Source organism: Heterocephalus glaber, unplaced genomic scaffold (genome assembly GCF_053883595.1).
Source record: "Heterocephalus glaber isolate CG9 unplaced genomic scaffold, H.glaber_assembly_v1.0 deba00001451, whole genome shotgun sequence".
NCBI classification, from domain to species: Eukaryota; Metazoa; Chordata; class Mammalia; order Rodentia; family Bathyergidae; genus Heterocephalus; species Heterocephalus glaber.
This window is the reverse complement of record NW_028258301.1, coordinates 6904153-6919082: the sequence shown is the minus strand read 5'-3', so window position 1 is coordinate 6919082 and position 14930 is coordinate 6904153. Positions and strand designations below refer to the sequence as shown.

Below are 14930 nucleotides of genomic sequence, written 5' to 3'. Positions count from 1 at the left end.
CAGTGTGGGCTTGCTCTTGAGTAGTAGCTAAAATATTAAAGTTGGACACAGCTCACCTCCTGTAGTTCGTAAAGGTCCATTGTTAAAAAAGCCATCAGAGGAATTGTGTCGACGACGGCTTACTCCAAATCTACCTTCTCCTCGGGGTAGGTGGTCTCCGTGTTTTTCAAAAGTGGTTGTAGGTGACTAAAATGACAAAGTACAAAGATGCAAATAGGAAAGATATCAGTTTCTCTTAATTAGGCTTTGCATCAGAATAGTGACAGAAATCCACATTATGAGTGTGTGTGTGTGTACATATATATATATATATATATATATGTATCTCATAAGGGTACCACAAGCTTGAGTTAATTCAGAGAAGTCCTACATTACAGTTTCAATTATTAACTCACTTCCTTTATACTAGAAGGGGAGAAAAGGCAGCCATTTCAATTGACTGTATGATAGAAGGGGGGGCCATCAACAACTATAAATAACAGCCCCAAAACTACACTTAATAGGAAACAGGGAGATAGATTTTTTCCAAAAGGCAAGGGGACCAAGAGATGGAGGGAGTATGGAGGAAAGAGATGAAAAAAAGAACCAAAATGTGTCATGTACATGGTACCAACTCCTCAAAATGAATGTAATCATGTACCACAAACATGCACTGCAAAATAAAAAATCTTACAACAGAGGAGAAAAAACAAGATGCCTGCCTTAAAAGTTATTCTAGGAAAATGATTAAAATGAATAATTGATAATTTGAAATAAGAAAAGGTCCAAGGGTTTGGGGATGGTGGAAGGGAAAGGGGAAAGGGAAGAAGGGAAAGAAAAAACTGTGAGAAAAAACAAAAAGAATCAAACTCTGTGTAAATAGGGAAGGGTGGAGGGGGTGAAGGGTGCATAGGTAATGGGAGAAAAAAATAAAAACTAAGATACATCATGTTCTGGTACAAACACCCAATGATAAATGTAAATGTATTTTATATGTAAAATGTACCAATAAATATATATATTAAAAAGAAAAAAAAAGTTATTCTAAACAGCATTATTTTTTCTGTAAATTATTCTAGATCTGGAGAATGGATGCTTTACATCCTTGGCAGGCTACTAACAACTATAGTTTGTTGGGGGTTTTTTGGTCTTTTGAAACAGGGTCTTATTATACAGCTAGGCTGGCCTCAAACTTCTGGAGGCCCAGTCTCCAAGTGCTGGGATTACAGGCATGTACAACCACTTCCAGCTTAAAATACTTCTTTCTAAAGGGGCAGAAAGACATTGTGAAAGTCTTTTGTTGCTGGCAGAGGCGGTGAACCTTCCGGGCCGCTGTAGCACTGCCATGAGCACCGAGGAGCAGAGCTGTGCAGGCACCTGAAGCACACATTCCCCCTCCTTGAAATGAGAACACACTTAAACAAGTCTCAAATCCAGACTCCCAGGTCACCTAAAGCAATCCCAAAGGGAAATGAGATGGAACAATCTGATACTCAAGCACCTGGACTCCCTGAACTGGCAACAAAAGAGGATCTGGAAAAAATGAAATCAGAAATAATTTCTCAGATAACAGCAGAGATTGTGCCCATAGTACAAGACATGATTAACAAGTCTAGAGAGGACACAGATAAAAAAAAATAGAGGAGCTGAGGAACATGATGGAATCTCAACATAGGAAACAAATGGAATCTACAAAACAGATGCAAACAGATTTCCAGGAGATTAAAAACTCCACTGAAAATTTATGCAACAGAATGAGCCAATGTGAGGACAGAATTTCAGATATAGAAGATAAGACTGCAATTAGTGACCAGGAAAAGAAAAATTGCTTTAAAACAGTAAGGGACCATGAGAAATCAATCCAGCAGCTGCTAGATGATGCAAAGAACAACATAAGGCTGATCGGAGTCAATGAAGAAACAGGAGAGAGTGCAGACAGCACAAAAAAACTATAAAGGGCCAGGGATTTAGCTCAGTGGTTCCAGGGCCTACTTTTAAAGTGCAAGGTCCGGAGTTCGATCCCTGGTACCAAAAAAAAAAAAAAACAAAAAAAAAAACCCACAAAAAAAATCAAAACTGTTCACAGAAGTGATACCAGAAAACTTCCCAAGGAGGGAAAAAGAACTTGACATACAGATAGTTGAGACATATAGGACTTCAACTAGCCTTGATCAAAAAAAGAAATCTACACACAGGCATATAATAGTTAAGATTCCAGAAACCCAAGAGAAGAACAAAGTTCTACAAGCAGTCAGAGAAAAGAAACAAATCATATACAAAGGCAAGCCCATCAGAATCACAGCAGACTTCTCAATGCAAAACCTCAAGGCAGGAAGAGCTTGGAGTGACGTATTCCAAGCCCTAAAGGAAAACAGCCTCCAACCCAGACTGATGTACCCTGCAAAACTATCTTTCAAAACTGATGGAGAAATAAGATACTTTCATGACAAAGAGCACCTTAGGAACTTCATGAATACCAAATCAGCACTCCAAAAAATTTTAGACATTATAGGAAAAGACAACGAGGATCACAACCCCAGGAAGCCCAGCAGAATGAATCCATCGGGAACGACAAGAAATTAAATGCAAAGGGGGAGAACCCAACAAAAAGAAAAAGTCATGACAACGATAAGTCAATATGTATCAGTTATAACCATCAATGTTAATGGTTTCAACTCCCCAATCAAAAGTAACAGACTGGAAGAATGGCTCAAGAAGCAAGATCCAACAATATGCTGCATACAAGAAAAACATTTAATTAAAAAAGAAACTCATAGACTGAAAGTTAAAGGGTGGAAAACAATAATCCATGTGACAAGAACCCGAAAAAAAACAGGAGTAGCTATACTCTTTGCAGATCAAGTGGATTTCAAACCAACACTGATTAAGAGAGACAAAGGACACTACATCCTTGTAAAGAGAACAATCCAAGAGGAAGAGATAGGGCCGGGGATTTAGCTCAGCGGTTCTGCTGCCTGCCTCACAAGCGCAAGGATCTGAGTTCGATCTCTGGTACACAAAACAAAACAAACAAAAACAAACCAAGAGGAAGAGATGACAATCACAAATATCTACACACCAAACACTAGTGCGTCCAACTATACAAAGCAAATACTAATGGACATGAAAAATCAAATAAGCACTAATACAATAGTAGTGGGGGACCTCAATACCCCACTGTCACAGACAGATCAACTAGACAAGCAATAAAATATTAGAGCTCAATCAAACTCTTGAATAAATGAACTTAAAAGATGTTGAGTGTTCCACCCCACAAAATCAGAATACACGTTCTTTTCAGCTGCACACGGGTCCTTCTCCAAAATAGACAACATATTTGCTCACAGAACATGTTTAAGTAAGTGCAAAGGAAATGAAGTTATCCCCTGTATATTATCAGACCATAGTGTGAAGAAACTGGAGATCAATAGCAAAAGAAACCCAAGAATTTCATAAAGACATGGAAATTGAACAACATACTTCTGAATAACCAATGGGTCATAGAGGAAATTAAAGAAGAAATCAAGACAGGTCCTACAATTAAATGACAATACAACATATTGGAATCTATGGGACACAATGAAAGCAGTCTTATGAGGGAAATTCATAGCAAGGAATATTCATATTAGGAAAACAGAGCAAGCCCAATTAAACAACCTGATGCTGAACACCAAGTTTCTAGAAAAAGAAGAGCAGGACAAACAAACCCAAAGCTCATACAAAGGAGGAAATTATAAAGATCAGAGGAGAAATCAATGCAATGGAGACTAAGAGAACAATACAAAAAAAATCAACGAAGCCAAGAGTTGGTTCTTCGGAAGAATAATCAAAACTGACAAACCCTTAGCCAACCTCATCAGAAAAAGGAAAGAAAAGGCCCAAATCCATGCAATTAGGAATGAAAAGGATGAAATTATAACAGACCCAGCAGAAATCCACAGGATCATCAATACCTACCACAAGAACCTATATGACAGTAAGATGGAAAACAGAAGAAATGGGACAGATCCCTAGATGCGTATGAATTACCAAAGTTGAATGAAGAAAACCTAAAAATTCTGAACAGCCCAATATCAATGAAATTGAAAATGTAATTAAAAACTTACCAACTAAGGAAAGCCCAGGTCCTGATGGCTTCACTGCCAAATTCTACAAGACATTTAGAAAGGAACTACTGCCACTACTGCTTAAACTCTTCAATGAAATTGAAAGGGAAGCAATACTCCCAAATTCATTCCTGGAAGCAAGCATCACCTTGATCCCCAAAGCAGAGAAAGACCCAACCAAAAAAGAGAACTATAGGCCAATCTCACTAATGAACATAGACGCAAAAATCCTTGCTAAGATACTGGCAAACAGAATGCAGAAGATCATCAGGAAGATCATACACCCTGACCAAATGGGATTCAACCTAGGGATGCAGGGATGGTTCAACATGCACAAATCAATAAATATAATACACTATATTAACAGAGCCAAAGACAAAAAAACATATGATCATCTCAATAGATGCAGAAAAAGCATTTGACAAAATCCAGCACGCATTTATGATAAAAACCCTACAAACATTTAGAATAGATGGGTCTCTACCTCAATCTGATAAAAGCCATCTATGAAAAATGAACAGCCAATATACTAAATGGTCAACTTCTTCACACTAAAATCAGGAACAAGACAAGGATGTCCACTATCACCACTCCTGTTCAATGTAGCTTTAGAAACATTAGCCACAGCAATTAGACAAGAGAAAGAAATGAAAGGAATAAAGATAGGAAATGAAGAAGTCAAATTGTCATTATTTGCAGATGGCATGAAACTCTACATACAGAAGACCCCAAGAACGCCACCAAAAGTCTTCTAGACTTAATAACCAAATTCAGTAAAGTAGTTGGATAGAAGGTCGACACACAAAAATCAATAGCTTTCTGTACATGAACAACAGACTCACTGAGAAACAGGGGAAACAATTCCTTTCAAAATAGCATCCAAAAAATTGAAATAGCTAGGAGTCAACCTAACAAAAGAAATCAAAGACCTCTTCTCTGAAAACTACAGCACTCTGAAAAGAGATTGAAGATGATATCAGAAAATGGAAAGACATCTCCTGCTCCTGGGTAGGAAGGATCAACATAGTGAAAATGGCCATACTTCCAAAACTGCTATATAGATTCAAAGCAATCCCAATTGAAATCCCAGCAGCATACTTCACAGATCTGGAGAAAACAATCCAAAAATTCATTTGGAACCAGAAGAAACCTAGAATAACAAAAGCAATTCTAGGCAACAGACATGGCAGGGGGTATCACAAACCCCAACTTGAAACTATACTACAAAGCTACTGTGATTAAAAAACAGCATGGTACTGGTAAAGAAACAGACCTAGGACCAGTGGAAACAGATTAGAAGATGCAGAAACAACTCCAGACACACTCAGCCACCTCATCTTCCACAATGGAGCTAAACACCCTCACTAGAGGAAAGATAGCCTCTTTAATAAATGTTGCTAGAAAAATTGGGTTTCAACTTGCCAAAGATTAAAACTAGACCTATATCTCTCACCATGCACTAAACTAAAATCTAAATGGATTAAAGATCTAAATATTAAAACAGAAACACTGAACTGACTGGAACAGAGGTTAGGTAGAACTCTTGAAGACATTGGTGTAGGAAAAGATTTTATGAACAAAAGCTCAGTTGCCCATGAACTAGCACAATCAACAAGTGGGATCTCTTCTTACTAAAAAACTTCTGCACACCAAGAGAAACCACCAACAGAGTGAAGAGACAACCCACAATGTGGGGGAAAAAATTTTCACCTGCTGTTCCTCAGACAAAGGTCTACTATCTCGAATCTATAAAGAACTTAAAAAAAATCAGACTTCCCAAATTTAAAGACCCAATCCAAAAATGGGCATCTAAAATGAACAGACATTTCTTAGACAAAGACGAAAAAGCAGCAAATAAACATGAAAAAGTGTTCAACATCACTAGTCATTCGAGAGATGCAAATGAAAACAACGCTGAGATTCGATTTCATCTCACCCCAGAAAGAATGGCTGCTCTCATGAAATCAACCAATAGCCAATGCTGGCGGAGCTGTGGCGAAAGAGGAACCCTGCTCCACTGCTGGTGTGAGTGTAGACTGGTGCAACCACTGTGGAAATCAGTATGGAGATAACTCAAAAGAACTAGGACTGGAAGTCCCATTTGACCCAGCTATTGCCTTGCTGGGTATCTTTCTATAAAAATTAAAAGAATCATACCACAGTGATATATGTGCACTCATGTTCATAGCAGCACAGTTTGTAATAGCTAAAACTTGGAAGCAGCCCAGTCGCCCATCTACTGGAGACTAAAGAAAATGTTTTTTTATAAAATGGAGTACTACTCAGCCATAAAAAATGATTAAGACATTTATAGCTAAATGGATGCACATTGGGATGATACTCTTAAATGAAATAAATAGGACACATGTGTAAATATTGAATAGTTTCTCTTGAGCGAGAAACTCAAAGTGTAAATAAGGAGTAAAAGGTATAATAAATAATGTGAAATAGGAAGAAAAGGGGCAAAGGGGAAGGGGAAGTGGGAGGGGTAGGAGAAAGGAAAGAAGGGAATGGAATTAATATGAGATAAAGAAAAAATGGAAACAAAGTCTTTGTAGGTAGGGAGGGGTGGAGGGGTTGAAGGGCAGGGGAATGGGGAAAAAATAAGAACCAAGAGAGATTATATAAAGGTGCAAATTTCCAATGATGAATGTCATTATATTGTGGACCTAAAATGTTCCAATAAAATTAATTTAATTTTATTTTTTGGTACCGGGGATTGAACTCGGGTCCTTGTGCTTGAGCAGTAGGCGGCGAAACCACTGAGCTAAGTCCCTGGCCCCCCAATAAAATTAATTTTAAAAATACTTCTTTTTAAACATTATTTGGATTCTTATACTACTACTATAATTTTGGCATCAACACCATTTTACTAATTTATCAACGAAGAAAGAGATCAGGGAGTTTACGTTATTGAATTTATACAACTGAAAGAAGCAGTTTCACAAACAGATTAACTCAGAAGTCTCTTCCTAATGTACATGATTTTATTCTATGGCTTTCTTTAGCTATAAATTATAGAGACTAAATTGTCAATTTTGGGTTTCAACTTGACTGGATTGAGGAATGTCTAGAAAATTGGTAAAGCATACTTCTGGTTGTCTCTGTGAGGGTTTCCAGAGAAAACTGGCATATGGGTCAGGAAACTGAATAGGGAAGACCCCTACTAAATATGAGTGGCCTGTCAATAGGCTCAAAGGGAAAGTAAAAGCATAAGAGGGATGCTTTCATTTGTCTATGCTAGACCCTTCTTTTTTGGTACCAGGGATAGAACTCAGAACCTTGTGCTTGCGAGGCAGTTGCAGTGCCACTGAGCTAAATCCCGGGCACTGCTAGAACCTTCGTGAGCAGGTATGTTTTTTACTGCTGCTGTGGATATCAAACTCCAGATCCTTCAGCCTTTGAATATGGCTTGGGCTGCACCAGTAGCTCTCCAGGGGGTTTTTAGGTCTTTGGCCTTATACTGAGATTGCATACACTCCCCACACCTTCACTGTCTCTCTCCTTTTCTCATCTACTACCTAGCCATATGTGCATTCACTCCAAAGGTCCATTTACTCAAGGGTCATTTCCCTTTCACCTCTGCCCCTTTGTCTGACAACAGGTTAACAGGTATATTTTCTGTCCAAAGTATGCTGTAGCTAATATAAAAAATGTTAAATATGCCATATTACGACCAAATCCTGGGATGTAATTTAAAAAATGAGACACTGGCAGTAATAAGGTACAAAGTGATGCAGATAGCCTAATTACTTATATTCCATTAAGGATTAAATATATGAATAAATATTTTTGAAATCCTCATGCAAGGTTGAATACACGTATTAAAAAAAAAAATTAAAGACTGCAAATCAGCCCACAGGCCACCTAAGAATGAAAAGAACTGGTATTTGGGTTAATATAGGAATGAAGACACATACCTTAGCTGACTGTGGTGTTGAGAAATTTAGCCAAGCAGGAACAAAGTCATGCTGCGCCATTTAGGTCCAGTGTCTCTTTTCAGCAAGGTGAGGCATCCAACCTCATGGCCAGGAACTGAAAAAGAGACAATTTACAGTGGTTTTGCCGCCTGCTGTGCAAGCGCAAGGACCCAGGTTCAATACCCCGTACCACACACACATTAAAAAAAGAGACAATTCAAATCATTTATTCTTGTAAGACTCTCATACTAATATGTAAAGGAATCTAGAACTCTAAACATCTCTTCTCGGGCCAGGGATTTAGCTCAGTGGTGCTGTCACCTGCCTCACCAGTGCAAGGTCCTAAATTTGATCCCCGGTAACAAAAAAAAAAAGGTCTCTTCTCTAAGCCTCTACTTTTGAGGTTCCAAATTTTAAGAGGTTGTAAACAAAAGCAATAGTCTGTAAATATATGACCATGAAAAGCACATAAACAGAAAAATGTGCTATGAGTCTGCAACATTATACGAAGGAAACTAATGCAATGAGTTACATTAGAAGAACCTGAATAATAAACACCTACTTAAAACTACAACAGAGCTACTTATAAAAGCAGTTTGCTTCAAACATTTGGATAACTTCTGGAAAAAGCAGAACAGATCTTCCTAGAGAACAAAGACAACCTCTGAAAAGTTTTTCTATCAATATTCTCCAAATTAAATACTATCAGAAAGCAACAGATACTTTTCATGGAACATATACATACAATTTTCTTCCAGTTAAGACATATACAGAACATTTACCCCAGAGTGTAACCTCTGTGGTCCTGTTTTCCAACTCCTTGAGGTTACCAGCTGGATTTCCCGAGAGATTTTCTTGTTAAAAGGGAGCTTAAGTAGCCTGGCCAGCAGCACACCTTGTGATGAAGCACAGAGAAGGCCGGCTCCTTGTGGCTCACTTTCTTAGTCCCTTCAATTGCTCATTCTCAACTACCTAGTGCCAGACACGTTTCCAAAAGGGGGGAGGGGGAGGGGAAGGGGGGGAAGGGGAACATAAAAAGTATTTGTTACATTTAAAAAGAGGGGTAAGGGGGAAAAGCTATGTCTATGTTCACCTCATTCAACTTCCTTGAGTAACAGCACTATAATGCTTAAATAGGTAATACATGGACATTTGCACGATGAGGGCAAACACTTCATAAATAGGTCATAGTTAGAAAGACAGGTTGATTGATGTGCAGGTAAGTAATGTCATCAAGGTGACAGATCAAAAATATAATATTAAAACACAATCAAAAAATCTTTGGAGCAGTCAACTCCAGTGGTAAACCCTCCACATGACAAAGCCCTCAAAACACAAATCTCATTATTTTTATACAGTTGCTAAAAATAGTGTGTAGATATGTATAATTAATTGTCTTAACCTTCAAAATCTAAGGACCTAAGAAATCTTGCTTTAAAAAAAGGATCAGACAGGAACTTGATAAACTTTTTCCTCTACAGAATAGCAGCTTTCAAGGCAAATCTCTTGGTATACAGCTCTTAAACATATGTTCTATTTCTTTGGTCTTCACTATTTATAAATGCAGCAAAATTAAAACAAATAGAAAGTAGTAGGGAGTAAGGGGTAGTCAAAGAGAAAGTTCCAAAATGAAGTTTTCTTCGCTTCAGTTTTCAGTATTTCACTTGTTCTGCTCCTTTCCAAAAACTGAACTGAGTCACTGGAAGGTGATGTGAAGAATCTTCTACTGCTTTGGTGGAGAAGTAACTTAATGTTTTGGATCCATTTTCATCATTATTCAATTATTAAAAAGGTCACATGAATCTACCAATCTGTAAATGAAAAAACAAGATAACAGAATCACAAGGAGCAAAATCACTGTCATATATAATTGCTAAAATGAGTCAAATGATCTTGGTCTTGAGAGTCAAAATCCAATTTAGATATTAAATATAATGTGTTACGACTTATAACAACATAACTGGATAGTAAGTCTTTTAGGGATTTAAAAAAGTACCTAAACAAAGCGTAATAAAAATTCAGAAATGCAGGGCTGGGGATTTAGCTCAATGGCTTCACCACCTGCCTTGCAAGCGCAAGGACCCGAGTTTGATCCCCAGTACCAAAAAAATAAAAATCAGAAATGCAAATTAATGGTTGGACAGACAGATGGATGGATTCACCCATCCGTCCATCCATCCATCCATCCATCCATCCAAGTGCTGGGGATTGAACTCAGGGCCTCACACATGCTAGGCAAGTGTGCTACCAAATGGATCTTTTTAGATTTAGATTTTTCTCTCATAAGTGAAATAGCTTGCTATAAGTGGTCAAAGAACCATTATAGCTTGCTGGTATATTACCACAGGCATCAATATCTAATTAATAATATCCATAGCTAGAGGCTTAAAGCAAGATACCTGTCACAGTATGCCTCATGTATCTATATAATACTTATCTCTGGATACTTAGCTATCAATTTGAGATTTAAAAACACTTATGCTCTAACTTGATATGCACTGAGATGACAAAAATTTCTCTGGCAAATCTCCAATGTTCTTTTAGAACTAAAAAATTGTTTGTTTTGTAATTGAAGACAGGGTCTCAATATTCCAGGCTGGCCTCGAACTCACCTGCCTCAGCCTCCCTAAAAAGTTTTTTGATAGAAGAGAATTTCTGTATCCGTGGGCAATTCTGGTCTGTACTGGCATTTTAGTTTGGAGGATATTCTCATGTATCCAACTTGGCAGCCTTGATCTTGATCTACTCTTATTTACTTTTCCTCACCATACCAGGACTGAACCCAGGGCCTATGAGCTGAGCTACATCCCTGGCCTTTTTATTTTGAGACAGGGATTTATCTAGTCACTAAGTTGCCGGGAAAGGCTCAAACTTTTTGCCTCAACTTCCTAAAATAGTGAATATGTCTGTGAGGAAATGAAAGGAAAAGAATTTTAAAAGGGTTCCAGAGGTATTCAACTATGTATGTATTGCATTATTTCTCATGCTGAGTGATAAATACAAGACTATATACATTACTCTCCATGGTTCTCATGTGCTTCTAATACTTAAAGAGTAATAATAGAATTGTTGGGCATGGTGGCACATGCTATAATCCCAGCACTCAGGAGGCTGAAGCAGGAGGATCACCCTGAGTTTGAGGCCAACCTGGGCTACATAGTGAGTTCAAGGCCAGTCTGAACTCATGGCAAGACCCTGTCTCAAAAGAGTAATAGGACAATCATATAAAAGATCTGAATAACGTAAAGTTGAAATATAAGTATATGTATCAAACACACTATATATTCCTTGAGCACAACTGGAACAGTCATAAAAACTGCCCATGTACTAGTTAAAACAAAATCTCATTTCAAAAGAATAAAACATTCCACGTTCTCTGACCATACTGTATAGAAATTTTAAAATGACTTTTGTTTTGCACCTCCCACTCTTTCTCCCCTTCCTGAAGAAATTCTATCCAAAAGTCAATAGAAATTGTCAAACAAAGTAAGGATGTATGGGGTGGCAGGAAAAAGAGCTGCAGAAAAAAGGAGCCACAGATGTCCATAGCAGGGTCTTCTGTCTAATTAGGATGTGAAGGGTATCTATATGGACAGGGGTCTGAATCTCCATAGGTTGCTTTTTTGGGCAGCAGGCAGATTATTTTGAAATTAAGCTGGAACAGGACAGGTTTGCTCACTGACACAGGCCTGGAGTTCTGGGCCAAACTGTAGACAGAACAGCTAGTTTAGGAATAATTATTTGCTGCTGGTTCTCTGGTTCAGAGTACATGTACCCCCTCCCCCCCAAGAGAAATGAATCAAGAGAGATTACTGAGTTACATCCCCAGCCTTCTAAAAATTTCATACAGAGTCCTGGTAAACTGCCTAGGCTGGTCTCAAATTTACAATCCTAGGGCCAAGGATGTAGCTCAGTGATGTCATGCCTGCCTGGCAAGCGCAAGGTCCTGAGTTCAATCCTGGTGATCAGGGGATTGGGGACACAGCCTGGCCTTGAACTTGTGGTGATCCTCCTGCCTCAGCCTCTTGAGTGCTGGGATTGCAGGTGTGTGCCACCACACCTGACCTCAGACCTTCTTGTTTTTCTTTTCTTTGAGACAGGGTTTTGCTATGCAGTTCAGGCTGGCCTCAAACTCACAGTAATCTTCCTGCCTCAGCCTCCGGAGTGCTGGGATTACAGGTGTGCGCCACCATGCCTGGCTTTCAGGCCTTCTTTAAGTAAGGTATTATTCTACCTGTGCCCCTGATCTCAACCACTCTCATTTTCTCCAGAGTCCAGTAGCATTACCAATTACTGCTTCTGGTAACTTCAACCTTTATGCACACTGGGTTCATCTATCTAATAAAGACAGACAGACAACTCATTTCTTTCCCAATATGAAACAAAACCCCTTTCTAAAGCCTGAATTTCCCTCTAAGCGTTTCTATTCTTCTTTCCAATCTTAAAAATTATATAAAGTCTATTCACTCTCCCAGAGAGCCTACTCACTCCTAACCAGAGAAAACTTTCCCTTGAAACTTACTGAACACTGACATGTCCTTAATTTTGAAATATCCCTATTAAATCAATTTGTTAAGTTTATAATAAGAATGAGTAAATTTGTAGAGACTGATGAATGACAGTGAATAAATGATTTTCACTGGAGCAAAAAATGAATATAGGTTTAATAGTATTCAAAATATTATGGGGAAAAATTATGGGAATATTAATGAATTGTTTTTTAAAAGTCCCTAGGAAAGTCAGTAAAAATGAACTCTTAAAAAAAGAAAACCTAAAAAACAAAAAAACCTAAATCACTTATGTGTGACAAATGTTCCTGAAGTGTAATATGGAATGTATGCCCTAAACTTGGAACAAAAAAAACCCCTTTATTTAATTCTCCCTTTCTGATGCTGACATGCTAATTCTGACAAAACCATAATTTTAATTAAACACATCTTCAACCATAAATGATATTTCTGTTCTGCTATATAAAATAATTTAGAAATGTCTTCCTGTAATGCTACTGAACTCTGGCTGGTGCACAGAGATCTTTCTTTTAATAGCCTATGGGAAAATCCCAAAATATGCAGTGTCTGACTTAACCAGTCTTGTTTAATTTTGGCTCTATAAACAAAGTGCCTTCAAGTACAAGAGCAACAGATACAATTTAGTAATTTGATAAGACTTCTTTGGTAAAGGCTTTTGGGTATGCCTTCTAGAAACAGAAAATTCTTGACTGGGTAGCAAATCATTTCATAAATCAGACAGTTTGTAATTCTTGTATCTCCTAGAAATGAACTAGGATATAATCTAGTTTTCAGTTAAGAAATTATGAAGAATTTTGATAATGCAATGTGAGGGATTTTTGGTAAGTATTCAAAGTATTTTGTGGCTGATGTAATGGCATACTGTATAATAATCTTAGAACTCATATATGAAGTGAAATACATGAAGTTGGCCCAATATTGAATGCTTTTTGTTCTAATATAACATTTTCCTAGAGCATTGATCTTATACCATATATAGTATCAGGTGTCTCCCACTGATCTCAAGCACAAAGAACATTATCTGGCTCACAGTAGATACTCAAAAAGTATTTACTGAATGAATGTGTAAATAAAGGAAAGGAGGGCCCGGGGATTTGGCTCAGTGGTTCCGGCACCTGCCTAGCAATCACAAGGTCCCTGTTCAATTCCCGGTACCCCCCTCCAAAAGAAAAGGAAAATAAAGGAAGAGGTTGCTGACTAGTACATCTTCAACTTCACAAAGTAATACCATATCACTTTCTAACCAGGTGTTAACAGCTTATATTATCAGATGCAATATTTGAAGAGTTGTTTGCCCCCACACACTCACCAAAATACAGAGTGCCAGGCCAGAGGTTATTCTTTACTTTGCTGGAGTATACAAAATGGTAGTTTTTTGTTTGTTTGTTTTGTAGACAGGGACTCACTATGTAGCCCAGGGTATCCTAGAATTTGCAACCCTCATTTCTCAGCCTCACAAAGTACTGGGATTACAGGTGTGTACCACCATGCCTGGCTGAGTCTTTCTCTTTTGCTTTTTTAAAAATAAAACCTATTCTTATTTTACCATTCTTTTATTGATCTTACTTACATAGTATAAAATACGTGTTGCAAATATCTTTCCTCAAGGCTATCCCCCCATAATAAACCTTTTTTTTCTTTTAGGGAAAATTTTTTTTGTTTTGAGGGTTTTGTGGTACTGGGGATCGAACTCAGGACCTTGTGCTTGCTAGGGAGGTGTGGCGCCACTGAGCTACATCCCCAGCTTGCCAGGGGTGGGGGTGTTGGGGTGTTTTTAAGACTATGTAGTCTGGGCTGTCCTAAAACTTGTGATTCTCCTGCCTCCCAAATGCTAGCAGTACAGGAGGCACCTCTATTCCCGCCAGGAAAAGGTTTCTATAGAAAAGCAAGTCCCTATCTATCCCCTCATTTACTGCTTGGGATGTTGTTTATTAGGACATGAAGCTGGAGCAATTATCTTGTGATAAGGCCATGTCCATGTAATGAAGATGGCAGAGCAAAGAAAGAGCCTGGAGAGCCAGCTTTAGGACTACCAATCCCAAGATATTTATGTGAGATAATAAAATGCTGTCTTAGTCATTTTCCTGTTGCTGGGACAAAATACCTAACACCCACAACTTAAAGAAGAGTACTTTATTTTAGTTCATGATTTCAGCCCATGGTCGGCTGCCTCTAAGGTTGCAATAGGATGGCAGAGAGGCATGGCAGAGGGAAAGGTACTCAAGCCAATGGAAGGCAAGAGACTGAGTCCAACAATCTACCTTTATTGAAGGCCTTGCCTACTGACTCTCGTATAAATTTTACAACAATCATATCAAATTTGAGGGAAAATTCTGTTATGAAGTCGCTTGGAACAGCAATGAATCTAGATCAATATGGGAGAACTGACATCATTG

The 14930-nt window shown here is 38.2% G+C and overlaps 1 protein-coding gene across 2 annotated transcripts in view; it reads right to left on the bottom strand.

The window, feature by feature from the left end:
* Positions 1-14930, bottom strand: part of Gpbp1l1 (GC-rich promoter binding protein 1 like 1) — a 53107-nt gene that overhangs the window by 24302 nt on the left and 13875 nt on the right. Inside the window, exons 2-5 of one of the 2 annotated variants that reach the window (XM_004921219.4) lie at positions 9408-9816; positions 8788-8977; positions 8006-8120; positions 57-186 (exon numbers count right to left, since the gene is read on the bottom strand). In XM_004921219.4, coding sequence (XP_004921276.2) covers positions 57-186; positions 8006-8065 — 190 coding nt within the window. In that variant the 5' untranslated portion in view covers positions 8066-8120; positions 8788-8977; positions 9408-9816. The remainder of the gene's footprint in view (positions 1-56; positions 187-8005; positions 8121-8787; positions 8978-9407; positions 9817-14930) is intronic. The other variant, XM_087214895.1, reaches the window with a different exon arrangement.